Genomic DNA, 19,349 nt, shown 5'->3' with positions numbered 1-19,349 from the left:
CCCCTTGCAGCATCGCTTCCCATGGAAGCAGCCTGGGAACAGCCCCTTGCTTGCCTCTTTCATCAGGTCAGACAGGAGCAGCTTTTGGGACAGCGGCAGAGCACTGCCTGTACTAATATACATACATATATATATATATATACATACACACACTAATATATGTGTGTGTGTGTGTGTATGTACATATGTCTATGTGTATATACATATACACACTAATATATATATAATAATATATAAATATATATACTAATATATATATATGCTAATTTCTGCTGAAACTAAGAAAAAAAAAATAAAAGGCCGAGTTGGGTGTTGGTAATCTCTGGGCATCAGTTGCTGAGCAGATCAAACCAGCGACAGGCAGTTTGGTATAGTTTTATTCAAATTACTGTTCTTTCTCCCTGCTCACGCAGATCCTAAGAAATGCCGTGATGAAACAAACAAACTGTCCTTAAAGCCACAATATGACAAGAGAGCACTTGACGTGCGCGCTTTATTTTGTAAATGAATAATCCAGGCGGAGCGGGCAGTCGGCGCTGCGTGCGAGCGGGGGGCACGGGGAAGTGACCGACCCCGGCGGGGCCGGCGGAGCCGCTCCTCTTTCCGCCCCCGCTGGGAAGGGGCCGGGAAGGAGCCGGCCAAGGCCACCCTCGCCCCATCGATCGCCCCAGGGGCGGCCCGGCCACGCCACCGCCCGCCCGGCCCCCGCGCTGTCCTCGGGTGCCCGGCGACGAATCCCCTGCTCGGGCTCCGTCCTCCCGCCCCGCCCGGCGGCGGGCGAGGGGCGGGACCGGCGCCGACTCCGCTTTCGCTCCGGCCGCGGCCGCCGCTCCGCTCCGGTTCCCGCCGCTCCCACCGCCGCTCCCACTGCTCCCACCGCCGCTCCCACTGCTCCCACCGCCGCTCCCACCGCCGCTGCCGCCGCCGCTGCCGCCGCCGCCATGAGCGCAGACCCCGTCGTCTTCGTGTCCGCCGCCAGGACCGCCGTGGGTGAGAGGCAGCGGCGGGCGCGCCGGGCGGCGGATGCTCCCGCCGGGGCCGGGAGGGTGTCCGGGTGCTGAGCGCGCTCCCTCTGTGTCCCCCCTGCCAGGGTCCTTCAACGGAGGGCTGTCGTCGCTCCCCGCACACGAGCTGGGCGCCGCCGCCATCCGGGAGGTGCTGCGCCGGGCCGGGCTGGCCCCCGAGGAGGTGTCGGAGGTGATCCTGGGGCAGGTCCTCACCGCAGGTACGGGCCGGGCGCTCCCCCTCCGCGGCCGCATCTCTTCGGGGTTGTCCCATTGAAACGGCTCAGGTTTCACCTTCCAGGACCTTGTTCCTTGCCATTGGGAACACGGTTCCTTAACAAAGGGCTTGAGAGGCATCGTGGCTGCTTCTCCATACGTTCTGGGTGACCGAAAGGATGGGTTTTTGGAAAGGATGTTGTGAGGGATAGTTTAGTTGTTTTTTTTTTAAATCCCTGAAGCAGCCAACAGCGTATATGTGAATGTCAATTTCTTTTCTTTGTTACAGCATCCTTCTCACCTTGGTCATCTCAGGTCCTAAATTTAACATCCTAAGTAATGGTAACTGAGATTTTAAGAGCTAGGCTTGCATTTGTGTTTATCTTCAGGACCGACCTGCAAGATATGTGATGCCACTTGTTTGGAGACAAATACTTTTATTTAATGAAAATGCACCTGGCAGGGAATTGTTTGTTTTGAACTTGCTCCTGCTTTTTCCATGGTAATGTTTAATCAGTAGAATCGTAGGCAGGTTTGTATTTTAAACGTGGAGGAAGGAAATATGTATTTTTGTGTTAAAGATGATTCCGATTCCTCTATATTTTTAGCTTGCTGAATGATGTGCTGTCCTTGTCCTTTTTTTGTGTGTACAAAGAGCTTTGGCCTCGGGAAATGTAGATGAAGACTATTTTCTTTGAATATAGTGCTTCTATTATCTCCATCAGGATCTCAACAGAGACTGGAAGCTTTCAGGTCCATCTGCGCATAGTTGTGCTTTTGGTTTCCATATGAACTCTAAGGGAAAGTTAACTGCTGGTGATGGACAGAAGATGTAAAAAAGAACCTCTTCAGCAAGTAGCAATTTAAATGATTTCTCATCTTATACATACAACAGGCTAGGGCTGATCTGAAGTAGTGTTTTCTCTGACCTGGCATCAAAAGCAGAGTTGTACATATAAAACTATCAGTAGCAGGTATTTATTGATCAATATAAATGAGAGAGGTTTTCTGTGTATAGATTATTGCTGGGCACTTCTCTACCCACCAGCTGAAAAGTAGGGGTGAACTCTAAGTTTTTGTGGAATGGGGGTATTGTTGTGAACAGTGACAAGGTGGATGTTTTTGTTTTTAAGAGCAGCCAAAAGCAAAATGCTGCCTGTTCCCACAGGTGCTGGCCAGAACCCCGTCCGGCAGGCCAGTGTGGCTGCGGGAATCCCATACTCCGTGCCCGCCTGGAGCTGCCAGATGATCTGTGGGTCGGGCTTGAAGGCAGTGTGTCTGGCTGCTCAGTCCATACTGACAGGAGACTCCAGCATCGTGGTTGCAGGGGGCATGGAAAGTATGAGCAAGGTAAAGCAGAGGATTGGACTCGCATTGCGCTGACGTACCGGGAGCAAAGAGCCTGATGTTGAAACCCTGTGTTTCCAGGCTGGCACCTGGAGGCAAATCAAAAGGGTCGCTGTGCTTGTGAATGAATTTACACATGCAGCAGTTGACTTCAGTAGCACGCTTCTTTTAAAAAAGGAAAAGACTTCATACTGCAGCTGCTAAAAAGGTGCCCTGCAAACACACACTGCGTTTAAAATTCCGTTTTCATTTCCATCTAGCCCTGTTGTGGTGAACAATTTGCCTGTGACAGATTGCAATAGATGGGATTTTTGTATTGCAACAAGTCTAGAGAAGGAATAACTGAAAATGTTATTGCTCACCAAGCAATTAGAACTAGGATTGAAAGCAAAGCAGTTTTATTTTGAGGTGTTCATCCCAAGGCTGTATTCAAGAATGGGTCTGAGCTGGTGATATGATGCCCAACAAACAGATGGCCTCTTCTGCCAGGGCTCAGCTGCCTGTGCTGAGAGTGATGCTGACATTCCATGACAGCAGAGTGCAATTGGGAACTACCTGGAGCAGGCTAGTAGGATGGAAGAGCCACAGCCATGTGGCCCCAGAAATGATAGATTTGGTCTGTGGAGGGAACAGCACTTGCAGTTTCCCCTTGCTGCCAGGGGAATGCACAGGCCAAATGGCACGCCAGCTGGCAGGCTCTGGAGGAACAGGCAGAGTGGGCAGCCAGAAAGACTGCCAGGATTTGGGATGGGTACCTCCAGCCAGCGGGCAGGGGTCTGTCTCGTCAATGGTCTGTCTGAATTGTGTAGTGGAGATGTAAACATCTCACTCTTTTCAAAACACTTGCAGGCTCCTCATGTCATTCATATGCGAGCTGGGGTGAAAATGGGAGAGGCTTCCTTGCAGGACACTATAATCCTTGATGGCCTTACAGATGCTTTTTATCAGTATCACATGGGCATAACAGGTAAGTGGTGACAGTCCATAAAATGCAATGGTCAACTGAAAGAATTCACTGACAGGAAATTTCAGAAATAAAAGGTTACAGATAATGTGTTTCAAGCTGTCCTTATGTTGTAGTCTTGAAAAAGAAACAAAGAAATATGTAATAATGAAAGGCATTGAAGGCATTTTCCATTTTGTTTGTAAAGCTACTGCTCTGGGTTTTTCTTCTGTCTGAGCTAATCTTTCTGCATCTCTTCTACATCTGAGAAATTTAATTTCAGAAAAAATATAAATAAAATAATCCCTGTATGTAACTGGAGCATTCAGCAGCACAGATTCACAGTGAGGTGGAGTTACGTAAAGTGTCCTGTGGATATGCATGGTTCTGCAGCTTCAGGTTATTGCACTCTGGATGGGTCAGCCAGCTGCTTTTCCAGACCCTGCTTATGAAACAGAGTGACTTCAGAACTGCTCCTTTCCCTGAAGTGGCTGTAGAGAGATCTGAGCATTGTAATTCAGAGAAGCAATAAACTACAAAAGCTTGTTTGCATTTCTATTTACTTTGATAATATCATCTGGGAGGAGATTCCACACAGAAATGTTCACCCTCAAGTGAAAATACAGTAGAAAATCATGAGTAAACAAAATGAGGAAATCGGAATGAAAACAGTTCAACAAACTCAGCTGCTTGCTACAGCAAACATTAATGACTACATTTGTGCTTACAATTTTGCAATTTAAAATTTTGGCATTTCCTGACGTCAGTTTGCATTTTGTTCCCGTTTCAGCTGAAAATGTGGCCAATAAGTGGCAAGTCAGCAGAGGGGAGCAAGACCAACTTGCTGTGCAGTCACAAAACAGGGCAGAGGCAGCACAGAAAGCTGGCTATTTTACAAAAGAAATTGTTCCTGTTCTTGTACCTTCTAAGAAAGGTAGGTGTGAATGGATAATGAGAGACAATTTTAAGGAAAAAATCTATTTTCTGCTATGTCTCCTATAATCAGTGGATGGTTTCCGACTTACACAGCCTTTTTGTAAGCATATAGCCTGTTGCTCTCTTTTTCAGCTTTCAGTGGTTATATTTTAAATAAGAGAGAAGCAGTGTAAATGTGGAATATTTCAGTGTAGCTTTCTGCAAATATTACTAGTGTGTTTTACTTCAGAGATAATAACAACCTAGACAAAACACTGACTTAACACACATTTGGATATGGTACCAAAATCAGTATTTTTCATTTTCTTAAGACTCCTGCTGCACCAAACTTAAAACAGTCATATTGATCTGTCAAACCCACCTAGTAAAATACAGTGACATTAATTAGGGTTACTAGTTAATTATGTAGTGAGGTTACATATAATGGGTATGCTTCTCTTTACATCTCTGAGGGATATAAACAGACCTATTACAATACTTGAGCCAAAAGTCTGTTTCGAGAGCAAGAGAATTCCCCAGCTCCTTGTGAGGTAGATGCAAGAACTGAATTTTCCAAAAAGAAATCATGAATCAGTTCTTCAACAATTCCATTGAACAGACCCTGCTGAAAAAGTCCTGGTATTGGGCCAGCTACAAACTATTTAAAGATACCAGTTTAGATGATAATTTTTAATGACACTTGACTGCTCTTTGTAACAAGATTACTAGAAATATCATTTGAAGTATGGCCTCCTGCTGAAAGAGAAGCTGTTGGGTTAGGAACAGCAGGAACAATACTGACTTTTGCACAACCAGACAGTATTTTAGCTGCTAGTGTTTGTCTTAGAAAAGCTGAGTTGTCTGCCCTGCTAGAAGGAGGGTTACAGCCATTTGCTGCCTTGAGTTGGCAGCTGTCTCAGGCACAAGAATGCCTTTTTGGTTGAAAGGAATCCGGTGTATATTCCCACTCAGCATGTTGTTTTTGCTGTCTTTCTGTTTGAGATGTGTTTGTGTGATTAGACACTCCTGTAAGCATAATGCTCTCTTTTGCAGGTCCAATAGAAGTTAAAACAGATGAACACCCTCGACATGGGAGCAATTTGGAAACAATGTCAAAGTTGAAACCCTGTTTCCTGACAGATGGAACAGGGACAGTAACAGCAGCTAATGCTTCAGGTTGGTCCATCTGGCTTACATGAAGTGGAAAAGAACAGTAGCTGCTTGTGGCTCAAGGCAGGGTCTCTGTGAGGGGTGTGGCTGCTGTGTGTTTACTGCTTTGCAGGAAATGACAATGTGTTTGACAACTTAGGTAGAACTCCATTTTAGATGTGGTGGAGGATTTCTTTACAGAGTTGTCTTTTGTTTCCTTGTTTTCTATAAAATAATATAAAGGTTTGGACAATAACAGCAATATTTGATAGGCTGGAGAAAATATTTCCTTTTAAAACTGTCTAAGGGTTTCTGACACTGCAGGTTTGGACAATGGAAAACTTAATGATTCATGTTTGAAAGTGTTACTCCTGTGGGACTGCCACAAGCAGCTTTTAAACATCTTGCTGTGTCCTTATGCTGCCCCTTCCAAAGCCTGCCTAACAAATCTGATGTGCTTTTTTTTCAGACTGTACTTTGATTCTTCCACCTTCTGCTTTCCAAATAGAATCACAAATGTGTCACATTTACAGCAATATAGTTTCAAGTGTTTGTGGCAGAGAACAGACTTGGCTGATAGGAGAAATACTGACCTAAACCAACAAATGTTTTGTGATTTTTGTTTTGTCTAGATTGTCATTTTGTGCTGGCTGGAGAAGGTGATACAGTGAGAGCCATAAAGTCCAACAAATACATACAAGCTGTTTTTTATTCCACAGGTTTAAATGATGGGGCTGCAGCTGTTCTTCTAATGAAGAAATCAGAAGCTGCTAGGAGAGGTCTTATGCCTTTGGCTCGGATTGTATCTTGGGCTCAGACAGGTATAGATCCATCTATTATGGGAGTAGGGCCCATTTCAGCAATAAGGAAAGCTGTAAGTAATCACTTATCTATGTATCTATTATGTTAAAACTCTTGCTTTTAATTGCTTCTTGTTTTCTCGCCATGTTTTGGTTTTGCCTTGTTCTAAAGAAAGCTTAGTAGGAAAAAAAGAAAACTGTGAAAAACACTCAAAATAGTGTAGTATATGAGATTAGGAATCCTAGTGCTACTAGGCTAGTACCTGCTTGTTGGAAAAAGAAAAACCAAGTGCATATGTCTATAAATGGACTTTAGAGCATAAACTAGTCAGGTTTGTGGAAGGATACCTAGATAACTTAGGAGGCTAAAGATCAAATTTCAGGGATGTGTGTAACTAACCTAATTCAGTGATACAGTTCTGATGCTGTGTCTGGCCAGGTTAATTTTCAGATCATTGCCTGATCATATTTGCTATAGTACAACAATAAGGGAAGGGCCACTGAGTACCACGTGCATTAGCAAAGGGGATGGTGCCCTTCGTGTTTCAGTTTGGCCTGCAAAAAGCTTGGAGCTTACAAACTGGATCCCTTTCAGGTGTAACTAAAGAGGAAGGTGCATTCCAAAACCACATGTAACGTGCTGAGAACATTACTGCACCCACTGATGTGCTCCGTGTTCACTCCACAGGATAAGGTTCTCAGTGCCTCAGTGAGCAGCCCTGCTGGTACCATACTGCTTGCTAATACAGACATAACCCATGGCAGCCCCAGCTGATTACTGTTTAAAGCTTAGCTAGGGAATTGAGCACGGGAAGAGTTAAGAACAGATTTGATTTCATGTTCCTTATTACTTTAATGCTGTATAAAGGCCTTATTTTGTTCACCTCTGAAATGTCCTGGCGATATGGAGGTCTAACTTGAAGTCACCCAAGCTCTGTGGCTTTTGATACCAGTGTCATAAAGTCACCCCAGGACAGACAAGAAAATCAGAACTGTAATGCTGAAGCTTTTTCTTACCAGATGTCAAACTGTTCTTTTAAAGGAAGACTGCATATACAATAGTTTTACTTTAAACTGGGGACAGACAAGCTGTACCTTTAACTGTATACATTGTGTGAGAAAGGGCACATCACTTCATAGAGCGTGGTCTTAATAACACCAAAGTCAAGGCTTCGATCCCTTTATGACCCATTTACTTAAGAGTTTGACTTGATGATCCTCCTGGGTCCCCTACAACTCAGAATATTCTGTGATTAAACTTTGTAATTAATGTGTGTTATCAAATGTTCACATGCTCCATGTTTTATCACTTCAAAATTTCAGAGTAGCACTTTATAGTGACAGAATGACCATGTTATAGATTAAGTGTTACAATAACATAGTGTATCTTAAGCTTTTCCCAGAAGAATGGGATCCTCCATACTGTATATTTTGTAGAAAAAGGCTCTCCTCCTTGACTGTAGCTTCGGAGGTGCACCACTCTGGCTCACCTAGGTTGTGAAACATCATTGTTGATGATTCTGATAAAGTATTGCTGTTAGAAACAAAGTGTACATATGTGAAACGTGCCTAAACTTGTACTAGAGTAGGCAATTGCATCACAAGTTTCTCAAGTGAAAACAGGAGCCAAAGCATCTTCCAAAATAGTCACCTGTGAAAAGCTTAAAGTGGCAGCTTTCAATGTAAAGGCAGGAGAGTGGAAAAATCAGATCACTAATGGTTGACATCTCACTATTTCCTGTGTAAAAGTCTCTAAGTAGAGACTCCCTAATGGAATCAGACTATGTCCTAAAAAAATTGCTCTGAATTTGCTGAAGCCTGTTTTTGAATCCAGTGCTTTTCTAGTAAGGGCACCAGGTACAGTTTGATTCTCACAATTGCACCACCACCATTACTTGTGTAAAATTAGTCAAGATTTTTATGAGCAGCCAGCATTATTACAGCTCATTGTACTGACTTGTCTGAAATAAAGTCTGTAGTCTTCAAGAATTCTGTCATCAACCCTGGCTATAAAAAATGGTTCTCCTTCAACTTTTTTGCAATGGTAGCTTCAAATCATCCGATTTCTGTCTTAGGAAGTTTCCTCTGGTGCTGAGGAAGACCGAAAAGATAGTAAGGTCCTATTTGTATTGTTTTCTCAGATTGACAAAGCTGGCTGGACTCTAGAACAAGTCGACCTATTTGAAATTAATGAAGCCTTTGCATCACTATCTGTTGCAATAGCAAAAGAACTGAAAGTAAATCCAGAAAAGGTAATGATTTGTAGGCTGGCATTAGTTTGCCTTCTGTAATTCAAACTTGTCCCATTCTGTGCATGTGGATTTTAAGGATGAGCACAGCTCTCTTGCAATCCCTTTGGTGTAAGCACATAGGGTGGGAGCCCCAGCAGGCATTTCCTCACACTGCTGTCCACTGGCTTTGCTAGCAGTTTCCTAGCTGAACAAGTTCCATCGTTGTTGCAGTGGATTTTTATGCAAATCTAGGCAACTGCTCAAGCATACTTAGTTCAGAATTTTAAATTGTTGCTGCAAGTGCATTTGCCACAGTATTCTTTCAGTGATGGCAAAAAGCAGAGGTATTATTCTCCTCTCCCTAAATCCACCTGTTCAGAGTGAAGATAGCACCCTTGCAGGAGAAAATACTGATTATTACCAGCTGTTGCACTCGTATGCCCTTTCGTGTATTAAGTGATATTTGGGGTTTTAAGTTCATAAATAATCAAGGGCTAGATTCCAGTAGAGTTATTTATGTTGAAAGTCAGCTAAGCCAGTTAAATGTTCTTGACTGCCTATATGTTTGGGTTTTTTTTAGATCAATATACAAGGTGGAGCTATTGCTCTTGGCCACCCTCTGGGCGCCTCTGGTTGTCGCATCCTTGTAACTCTTCTATATGCACTGGAACGAACTGGTGGAAAACGTGGTGTTGCTGCTCTCTGTATAGGAGGAGGAATGGGAATAGCCATGTGTGTTGAGAGATAAACGTGCGGGAATGAACAAACAGCTAGTGTGAACTAGCTTTGAAACATTTTACTAATAAACTTCTAATAACAGAACTCACATTTTGTTTGTTTTGCCTAAAAGTAGATAAGCTTACACCATTACTTTTTGACACTCAATCATTGATATGATGAAGAGGTCAGTGGTTACTGCAGGCATGCTAGTTGTTAACACACACTATAGCCTAAATCCTCACTGCAAAGGACCAAGCTTGCTTTCAAAAATTAAGTTTGTTCACAAGAAAATAGCAGCAACATTCAACCACTTATTTTATTAACATTTTAGTTATAAGAGTGGGAAGTGTAAGTGAAACAAACATAAATAAAGCCTAAGTTATTCTTCAAGTGCTCCAGACTGAACTGCATCCTCATAGCACCCTCCTCTCTCTTCTTTAGTTTCAGGGTGCAGTTTAATAAGGTCATCAATTCGAAGAATAGTAATTGCAGCTTCTGTTGCAAACTTGAGGCTCTTAGTTTTGACCATGGTTGGTTCAAAGACACCGGCTTGTTTGTTATCACGAGGTTTTCCATTGATCAAGTCAAGACCAATCCTGCAAAGAAGGAATGCTGTCAGATGGAGAGAAACAGCTGCAAGTATGCTCTGTAGCTACTACTTTGTTACAGCAGTACATACACACGACTCAAGGGCAGGGGCAGAGGAGTTCACTGGTAACATACTTTTTTTTTTTTAACTATGCAAATCACAGTTCAGTAAACTGGGAGAACAATTTTCCATCTAGGTCACCAACCCACATCACTTTTACTAGCCTTCTAACAGACAGATACTTGCCATTTCAGATTTTTGCGATCTGGGTTAACTTGAGCCTCATTGTGGAATGCTCTCAACTTTGCAACAAGATCTGTGGCATCCTGAGCGGCATTTACTGCCAATGTATTTGGAATTACTAAGAGGGATCTTGCAAATTCTGCTATTGCAAGCTGTTCACGTGATCCCTAGAAAGAAGAAAAAAAGTTTATAAACCAATAGCTAAAACAAGAGAAGAAAAAATACAGCCACAATCAAGAACAGCACTAATAGGTAGGGGTTTTCACATGCAAAACCTGTGCTTGGGTCAAAGAACCATAGAGTCTAACCAGAAAAAGAATTCATTCATATCCTCCATTTTAAAGAACCATATTAGATTCTCTAAGGTGATTAGGTTTTCATGAACCACAGAAATGACTTCTAATAGATGGAAATAAATGCTTGGAGATTCACTGTGCAAGTCTAATGCATACACACCACTGCTTCTTTGTGCAAGACTTACCATGCTGGTTGCATAATTTTCAAGATATATTGAAAGTGCTGCCTCTACAGCACCACCACCTGGGACAACAGACTTGGATTCCAAAACCCTTTTGACAACACACAGGGCGTCATGTATAGATCGTTCCATTTCATCACACATGAAGTCATTGGCTCCTCGTAAGATAATTGATGCTGAAGTACGAGCCTTGGTGCTAAGAAAAAAAGGAATCAGAAGTCAGCTGTGTTGGATGGAAACTATATTAAAATTCTTCTTGATAAATTTTTTCTTCTGAAGCAGAGTTCAGTTGAGCTTCACTATTTCAACATTTAAAAGAAAATCTTAATATTGTTATGTCCCCTTTCAGGATACATACATTGTAATATAGTCACCATTTCAATTTCTAACATGCAAGCACCTAGTTCGAATTCTAGTCTTTTAAAGAAAGCTACCTGTCAAAGTGTGATGATCAGATATTTTCCCTTCAAAGAGGGGAAAGTGTACTTAGTAAGAAAGACCCCTTTTGCACAGCCCTCAAGTGAGCTAATGACTGCCAGTGTTATAGAAAAGGATGTCACCATGTAGCTGACACACAAGTGCCATGGGCAGAGCATTTAATTCACATTTAAAAGACACCACACAAACATGGACACCCAGAAAGGATAGATACTGAAGCAGTGGAAAACTTAATTTCTAAAGTATGTTCCCGTTAAATGAATTGATATTTAAGTCTTCATGTACCAGACAGCAGTGACAGCAGCACAACTGAACACTGCCTTTCACTACAAATGGAAAGATTTAGTTCACACCTCATTATTCAGGTGAAATTACTCAGATGATACCTATTTCCCTTTACCATCTCTAAAGGGAAGCCAACTTAGAAACACTTGTTTATAAACAAAAAATTAAGTAAAAACTGTCTAGCAATCTGTTTGTCTCGTATACTGCAGTTCACAAAATGTATCCAGCTCCAGCAAAAGAGATGAAATACTGGTATTTTCACCTCTAATTTGCACTGGATTTGTGTGTAAATACTTTCCCATGTGTGTAACTACTCCAACCACTTAGATAGCATGAAGTAAATAAATGGAAATTTATCTCAAACTTAGCAGAGAACATACACAAAACTGAGTATTTTTAAAAGAATCCTTACTTCTTGATTAAAATCAGCTCATCATCACAGATTCTCTCTTGAATCACCTCTTCTGCCTGTCCCAGCATTAGTGCCTCAAAACTCTCCTCACCTTCAAGGTTTGCAAGGGTTGAACATATGGTTGCTTTAACAAACAAACAAACAAAAAAGTGAAGTTAACATTCAATTCCTGCACATCATCCTTTGCCTGCTTCCCAGAATAGGTGAACAGAAAGAAAAACAGAAATAAAAGCTGTATTAAATAGAGTTTTCTTAAACAACACTTCTAGTTCTCAGGCAGCAATTCAGTATTTCAGCTTGTAACTGATAAACTGACTGCTCCTTGTGTTCAACTTTTACAGCACTTCTTTTTTCACAGCCAGTACAAGTTCCCATGTTTTACCACAATGAAAATATTTTCTTTCAAATTTAGGAACTGACAGATAAAAATATGTACAGGATCGGTATGTATTTAGTGACTTAGAAGTTCTTTACTCATCTTGAACTATCTAAACAACGTACTTAACTGTCTAAACAGAGGCTTATGAATGCATGCATAATAAAGACTTCTAAATAAACACAGATTATGGCTCCTATTTCCCCAAGAGGCCAGTCTTCGCAGTGCAAGGCAGCTTTTTCTCCTCCCACTGTAAATCTTCAATAATCAAGACTTACAATACTATTACTTTGACAAAGGTCACTTAAAAGCAACAGTACAGCAGTAAAGCTAAAAAGAAGCAGCTCAGCTTTACTCATCCTGACCTTGAATGTTAAGAAGCTGTATTTTAAAAATCAGTAACAAATACCCTAACAACTTCTACTTTAAAGAATAAATTTATTCTTATATATTATTTATATATAAATAATAGTTATTCTTATATAGACATACCTCCCGATGCCTTAGCAATCCGCTTAAGGTCCTTTTTTACAACTCTTCGTACTGCCATAGCTCCAGCATCAACAAAGTATTTCAGACACATATCATCAATACCTCCAGTGGTGAGAATAACATTGGCACCAGTGGCCAGAATCTTCTGGATTCTTTCTTTGGTAATATCTGACTCTCTGCAAAGATTAATGTCAAAGTTATAAAAAGGTATTAAAAAATAGACTATCACATCCTGTCAGCCAATTTCCTGAAACCTTAAGGCAGAGCTCTTCAAGAATGGACCACTGCACAAACATGCTTGCATTTCATGAAAACTGACTTAATACTAATTCTGCCTCTGGAAGTGAAGGCTTTTTCCGTTACTATTTGGTATAGCTGGGAAATGTTAACATTCAAAACATTTTTTACCTCTTGCATTCAGCCAAAATCACATTGAGCCACCTCAACTGAAGAGACCAAATCAAGCCTGTGAAACCCCACTGCCTCAGTTATTTAAGCTTCCACACACCTCTGCCTGATCTGGTCCAGCTTCTCAGGGTCTGAGATAACAACCTGAACACCAAGCTTCATTTTTGCTTTCTGCAGGCTGAAGTCAAGGCATGCAATCTTTGCATTAACTATTCTCTTGATCATACCTGATGAGGAAAAATAAGCAAGAAGGATTTTGTCAAGTCAATTTAACAGAACATCAAGTCAGCATTAGAAATGAAAATTAACATTACTTCCACATTTCAGATTTCTACTGTTTGCTTCTCCACCTCCAGTTCTGCCCTACTGCAGAAAAACACCAATCAAGACCTTCCTGTGTTACCTTTTTACATACCCTGTCCCCAAAATGTGAATGACCATGACAATCTGACCTATCAGTCTCACATCCTCTAAATCACTGAATCACAGCACAACTCTGCTAAATAGAACAGTTCTCCACAAACCTGGCAGTGGCTCCCCTCCCCACAAGGGAAGCCTTTAAGTTCTACCAGACCACAATGCTACCTTGCTGACACTGAGATAGGGAAACTACAGCAACTCACCAACACTTTGTGGATCCCTGCTAGCTGGCAGGCTCTAGTCTAACACAGGTGAAGTGCAGTATTTCATGTTCATAATTAACTGTCCTAGAACTGGAAACCCACGTGATTTGCAATCAACACAGCCAGTAAGAAGAGTGATGCAGAAAGACGAAGAGGACTGAGGTGACACAGAAGATTTCTGAAGCACAGCCTGTTCTTACCCTGTGAGCCCACCACGCAGTTCAGAGCGTAACCGTTCACAAGAATGCTCTCCTTCTGGCTGCGGCCGTGCGCCTTCAGAACATTAACCGAGTTGATGGGGTACCGAGCCTGACCCTTCTGGTCTGTGTATTTAACTGCCAGTGCAGCATCCACCACCATGTTAGCAAAGAAATCACCATCACTGAAAGGCTGTTAAGGTTAAAACTGAAGATGGACACTAGTATTATGCTTAAGGAAAAAAGAAAAACCCAAACAAACAATGAACAGAAATAACTGTCAGTGCCCAAAATATGTGTCCAATAAAGACCTTCAGAAAGGCACAAAAGTGCTAGCTCTCCTTACCAATGTCTTAAAAGAATGAGTCATTCTAAAAGCTGAAACACTGGTAAGAAAATTATGACAGACTAGTACGAAACCTGCATTTTACATATCTTTGTTGCTAAAGAAAAACACATATCCTATATTCAGTCTGCACAAAAGCTAAAAATGCAGGTTTTTCTGTGCCCATGGAGTAAAATTCAACTTTCTTCCCTCTAGATTCACTCCCTAGGTACTTCTGTAACACATTCTTCCATTCACACAACTCTTTATCAAGTCTCCCTAACAAGCAAAGCAATTGTTAGGAAACAATACCCTTTAGAAGCTATCACTATGTGCCAACCCAGATTTAAATAAATTGGAAAGAGTTTGAACATGTTTCCCCCCAGGCCAGGTCACAATATCTGTAAAATTCCTGTTATAAACACAACAGCTTCAAGACTGTGTCATGTTCATAAAAACTGCTGCCAAGGATACTCTAGCCTAGCTACTGAAGCTCTCTAATTAAGCACTCTCACTTCACTCACTTGATCAAGTTAAAGGATACACTCCTATAATTTTTGAGGACATTGATGTTTTAGCAGCATTAATTAGGCAGTCCCTGCCCAACTCATCTGTGTTAATAACAAGATTTTCATTGATGTAGCGAACAGCTTCCCTGTAAAATAAAGATGAATAACCTGGTAAAGAACCAGCCCACAAAAAGACAAAAATTTACACGATTTCAGCTCTTCTAAATGTTACCTCAAAGAACAAAAGGAAAAGATCAATTGCTCTCCAAGGACAGTAACCTGTCATTCCATTATGTGATTACAGAAATACAATTTAAAAAAAAGAAAACCCAAACCAACAAAAACCCCACCACCCCTACAACAAAGCACCACATTCTAAGTGACGCCTAGAAGTCTTTATTAATCCAGTCACAAAATGCAGAAATTCAATTATATCAGTTTCTTACTTGCAGGCAAGTCGGTATCCACCGATAATGGAGGTAGGATGAATTTTCTGTTTCACCAGCTCATCTGCATTTTTGAGAAGTTCTGCAGCAATAATTACCTGTTTGAAACACAGACACTAAATACAGGCATTCCACATAAGCAAAGTAAGTGCAATGCAGAACTAAAAACAGTTTCTGATGTGAGGTGAGAGCTACCTAATTCCAACCCTCAGTATCTGTAGTATCTCAAGTCTCAGGCGAGTTTTCAACACTCAGTATCCTTTTTGGTACTTCACTTCTTGCAGCTGTCAAAAATTAATAAACCTAAATTCATACTCTATCACCAGCCCTCAAGACAGGAAAAAAATCAATAATGACACATAAGAAAATTCCCTTCCAGAGCACCACTTTGCATATGGAAACTAGCATCTATGGAAAATACCAAATCCAAACACTGACTTTTGATGTATCTGCCTTGTAAAACTTGCTACGTACCACTGAGGTGGTCCCATCACCGACTTCTTTGTCTTGCAGGTCTGCCAGCTCACAAAGGACTTTTGCAGCAGGATGTTCCACTTCTAGCAGTTTCAGAATGGTCGCACCATCATTAGTAATGGTCACATCCTAATTTTTAAAATCAAATGAGCATATGAGGTATATTTCTATTGCACTTTCACTCTTGCATTTCATAATGTTCATACAAAAAGAAATTACTCTTTGCAACTGCCTGCAAAATAACTATACCAGAGCCTTACTGCTTCTTTTTAATGAGGAGTACCATTCTAAAAACAGAAATGTTACCAGTGCAGAATCTGCAATTTCTTTTGATCAGAAAAGCTTTATGTTTAAGAAACTCATCAACAATTTTGCAAATAATCAGTCATGCAAAGACCTCCCTCCAACACAGTATTTTATTACATCAGCCTAGAAAATGACAACCTTTCTTCAAGTGCTTAAAATATTCTAAAATACCAACTATTGCTTAAAAATTTGTTATCAATTACTTCATTTTTTTTCCTTCTAATGTGGAGACCAGGATATATACAAGTCAAAACTTTAAACCTGAAACATGGTGAAACAGTTCTTGCAATCTGATCCGTATGTTACGTGGTTACAAGAACTTACCTAGAAAAATGAAATAACTGTACCATATAAATTACCACCACCACAGATGGAAATAAACCGATGTAACACACATTAGACAATGCTCAATTTTACCAGTTCTCCTACCCCTCAGAACTACAGAAAAAACAGGCATATGCGCATTAGGCCTATGAAGCACACTAAATGGAAGGACTTTTACACAGGAATACAAGTCCTCCTGACACTCCTTAAAGTAACATTACTTACCCCAATATCATCCACCAACATTTTATCCAGACCAACTGGCCCGAGAGAACTCTTCACAATATTGGCAATAGCAGATGCAGCAGTAACTGAATAAATGAAAGAAGTATGACAAAAAAAGTTTTATCTTCCCAGCTTTAGAATGATTCCCAGGTTTATACGAAATTGTGCCAAGAACCAACAAATCAGGATCTTGACAACAAGCAATCTAATCCAGTACCACAATTCAGCCTATCTAACCTGCAGCTTTACCTCACTTTGCTAGGCTTGCTGCTACTAAAAAAATACAGTATGTGCCAAACCTCACTCTTCCCTCCCAGCTGGTTTAGCTAGCTAACCGGGCAAAACTGAGTGACCAGAAAAAGAATGTTTTCTCTCTGTCTGGGTAAGATGGAGGGCAGGGCTGAGGTCAGAGGAGCAGTGGTGTTAGATTAGGAGGGGTTCGTAGCATTGTTGCTTTTGACTGCAGGAGTTCACTTTCATTTAGTCCTCAGTTCTGGGCAGACAGAGAACGACAGAATCATCACACATCAACTAGTAAAACATCTTTTGGTCCGTATCAAGTGACTAAAACAAAACACTGACTTCTGAAACTAAGTCACAGAAAAGTGACCTTTGAGTCACTATTGAAACTACACAAAGCCTCTAAAACACTCATTTAAAAGTTTGTTCTGCCATTTTCATATAGGAAAAAGATACAATCAACCTTTTCCTTCAGACCATGGCAAGTTTTTCTCTATCCCACAAGCATAGCCACTTAATCTAGAAATTGAAAAAGTGGTAGTTAAATGGGAACAGTTATAACTCAGACCCCTTCAAACGACACAACAATTTGTTTTGCTAATGACGATTAATGTCAGCTTTCTGGAAGAAATAGCGTTGTACCAAAGCTGACATTATCACGTGGAATCTCATTCGTGAATTAAGGCAAGGCTCGTAAATTTAAAGTGGTCTGCCTAAAGTATCATCAGAGCTACAGGAATGAATCTCCGTTTGATCAGGAAGCAAGTCTTTGGATACTTCCTTTGTCTTTTGTCCACTCAGAATCCGAGATCGGTATCGGAACTTGCAACCTTCCCCCAGGACTTGGGGCACAATCCCGAGCAGTGAGTGTTTGAGAACCACAGTTACAGACAGGCATCTCCAGAGCTGTCGCCCTTCTCCGAAGCAGTTTATTCGCTGTGCTGGGCAGCGGGGACCTTTCCCTGCAGAACTCCCCGCAGGCCTTGCGCGGGATGGCGTATCCTTCTCGTCCGCCTCCCTCCCTCCCTCCTTCCTTCCTTTATTTCCTCCTCGCAGGCAGCAGCGGCCCGGAGCGGAAGGGATCTCAGGAGCGGCAGTTCCCGGGCAGACCGAGGCGGGTGAGCACATGGCAAGGGTGCCCATGGCCGCGCCATGTTCGCTCCTTCCTGCCCCTCCCTTCCCCCTCCCGCTCTCCCGGCCCTCGCCTCGCCGTTACCGTTTTGCGTGCGGACCGTGTCACCACTGGTCCGCTCGCCGAACACGGCCAGGGGCCCCTCCATCGCCGACATCTTCCCGCCCGGGCGCGGCGCCACACGCACAGGGAATGAGGGAAGGGACGGGAGGGCGCGGAGCGGCGGGATGGCCGGGGCGCGAGGCACGCTGGGAACGCGCCCCCCTGCGCGCGGGCGGTGCGACGGGGCACGCCCCGCGGGGGGCGGGGCCGCTTCCCGAGCCTGCCCAATCCCGGGGCGCGGCACCGCCCGGCCTCGAGCCGCGATTGGCGGGCGCGGCCGAACAAAGGCGCCGCGAGACGGGGCGGGGCCAGGGGCGCTTCCACGAGCTTCTAGAAGCTGTCGTGGGCCTCGGCGCGCAGGCGCGTGGGGACCCGCGGGTGGCGGGGCAAGGAAAGGGTGCGGGAATAGCGCCCGCTGCCCAGCACCGGGAAATAGCCTGCTTCCCAAAGAGGGGACCTCGGCATGCGTGGCTGTAATTGCCCTTCTGAAACACGTTACCCATTGCTCGGGATTCTACCCGAGTCCTGGGGGAGGGCTGCAAATTTCGAGACTGATCTCAGGTTCTGAGATGGCAAAAGATGAAGAAGCTGAAGACCTGCTTCCTGGAGAAACTGAGATTCAAGCTGATGCTTTAGGCAAAACACTTTTCATGACAATTACCTTAAGTCGTGGCCGCGATTGCACTTGGTAATGGCACCATTGTATCGTTGGAAGGTCTCTGAGCTGTAACTGTTCCCATTATCCTACCACTTGTCCATGTCTGTGTTAAATGGCAACGCTTGTATGATAGGGAAGGACATGCCAGAGTCTTGAGGAAAAAGTCTCAGGGAGTGGTGGGGAGATGGGGAACGGGAAAGGCTCAGTATGGGCATGTAATGGGTGCAAGATTCATAGGGCATGGTGTGAACAGGCTTCTTGTATTTTGACAGTCGGGTACATTGTGGGGCCAGGCGTGACCTCCAGAGCCAGAGTTGTGCCTGCGTCCTGCGGCAGTGTCCAAACTTCATCTGTCAGGTGGTGCCGGGGCTCACCGGGCCTTCAGCCTCCTTTCAACACAGTTTGCTCTTAGATGTCTCATTAAATGCATTTTCAGGAGTACGGCAGTTAAATACAGCCCCAAAGTAGGATTCCTGCACGATCAGGCTTGCAGGAGAGTGCTTTGAGAAGGCAGAGAAGCTCTGCTGTACCTGTGTGCTGCAGGAAAGAAGCCTAAAACAGGATGATAGTAGTTCCCGAAACACCCATTGCTTCTCCTACCCACTCCCCTCTTCCTTACACCCGTTTCAGGAAAAGCCGACCCACTCTCTGGAGGCCGGAATTTCCTAAAGCCCTTTTTCCACGGGGAGAAGTTAAAAGATGATCCCCGGAGTCGGGGCAGTGTTTCTTGCTCTGCTTTGTG

The 19,349-nt window shown here is 43.0% G+C and overlaps 2 protein-coding genes and 1 non-coding gene across 4 annotated transcripts; 1 reads left to right on the top strand and 2 right to left on the bottom strand.

Moving 5' to 3' along the window:
• The first annotated feature begins 820 nt into the window (after positions 1 to 820).
• On the top strand, positions 821 to 9,427 carry ACAT2 (acetyl-CoA acetyltransferase 2). Of its 2 annotated transcripts, XM_058834362.1 has the most exons (10): positions 821 to 892; positions 926 to 990; positions 1,091 to 1,225; positions 2,389 to 2,570; positions 3,417 to 3,534; positions 4,301 to 4,444; positions 5,479 to 5,601; positions 6,294 to 6,448; positions 8,516 to 8,626; positions 9,186 to 9,427. In XM_058834362.1, the coding sequence occupies exons 2-10, from the start codon at positions 942 to 944 to the stop codon at positions 9,351 to 9,353; spliced, it is 1,185 nt and encodes a 394-aa protein (XP_058690345.1). In that variant the 5' UTR covers positions 821 to 892; positions 926 to 941; the 3' UTR covers positions 9,354 to 9,427. The 2 variants fall into 2 exon arrangements, with proteins under 2 accessions (XP_058690345.1, XP_058690344.1); XM_058834361.1 differs by having other exon boundaries at positions 856 to 990.
• Positions 9,428 to 9,616: 189 nt separating this feature from the next.
• Positions 9,617 to 18,123, bottom strand: TCP1 (t-complex 1). Its single transcript, XM_058834360.1, has 12 exons — positions 17,932 to 18,123; positions 16,476 to 16,561; positions 15,621 to 15,749; positions 15,147 to 15,244; positions 14,736 to 14,846; positions 13,870 to 14,051; positions 13,147 to 13,273; positions 12,639 to 12,814; positions 11,771 to 11,894; positions 10,639 to 10,831; positions 10,161 to 10,324; positions 9,617 to 9,921 (listed from the first exon to the last, which is right to left on the bottom strand). The coding sequence occupies exons 1-12, from the start codon at positions 18,002 to 18,004 to the stop codon at positions 9,705 to 9,707; spliced, it is 1,680 nt and encodes a 559-aa protein (XP_058690343.1). The 5' UTR covers positions 18,005 to 18,123; the 3' UTR covers positions 9,617 to 9,704.
• On the bottom strand, positions 17,133 to 17,268 carry LOC131578373 (small nucleolar RNA SNORA29). Its single transcript, XR_009277464.1, has one exon. It is a non-coding gene; the product is annotated as a small nucleolar RNA SNORA29 (small nucleolar RNA).
• Positions 18,124 to 19,349: the final 1,226 nt, after the last annotated feature.

Source organism: Poecile atricapillus, chromosome 3, assembly GCF_030490865.1.
Source record: "Poecile atricapillus isolate bPoeAtr1 chromosome 3, bPoeAtr1.hap1, whole genome shotgun sequence".
Classification (NCBI taxonomy): domain Eukaryota; kingdom Metazoa; phylum Chordata; class Aves; order Passeriformes; family Paridae; genus Poecile; species Poecile atricapillus.
The sequence above is the reverse complement of the archived record's forward strand: the minus strand, read 5'-3'. Positions and strand labels throughout refer to the sequence as shown.

Bases quoted from the DNA above. Each gene is read 5' to 3' on its own strand.
- TCP1 (XM_058834360.1), bottom strand. From the start codon at position 18,004: ATGTCGGCGATGGAGGGGCCCCTGGCCGTGTTCGGCGAGCGGACCAGT. The intron at 14,847-15,146 runs GTAAGAAACTGA...TTTATTTTACAG, and splicing joins GGATACCGACTTGCCTGCAA to GGAAGCTGTTCGCTACATCA. The intron at 12,815-13,146 runs GTGTGTGGAAGC...TAATCTTTGCAG, and splicing joins CTGGACCAGATCAGGCAGAG to AGAGTCAGATATTACCAAAG.
- ACAT2 (XM_058834362.1), top strand. From the start codon at position 942: ATGAGCGCAGACCCCGTCGTCTTCGTGTCCGCCGCCAGGACCGCCGTG. The intron at 1,226-2,388 runs GTACGGGCCGGG...CTGTTCCCACAG, and splicing joins GGGGCAGGTCCTCACCGCAG to GTGCTGGCCAGAACCCCGTC. The intron at 5,602-6,293 runs GTTGGTCCATCT...TTTATTCCACAG, and splicing joins AACAGCAGCTAATGCTTCAG to GTTTAAATGATGGGGCTGCA.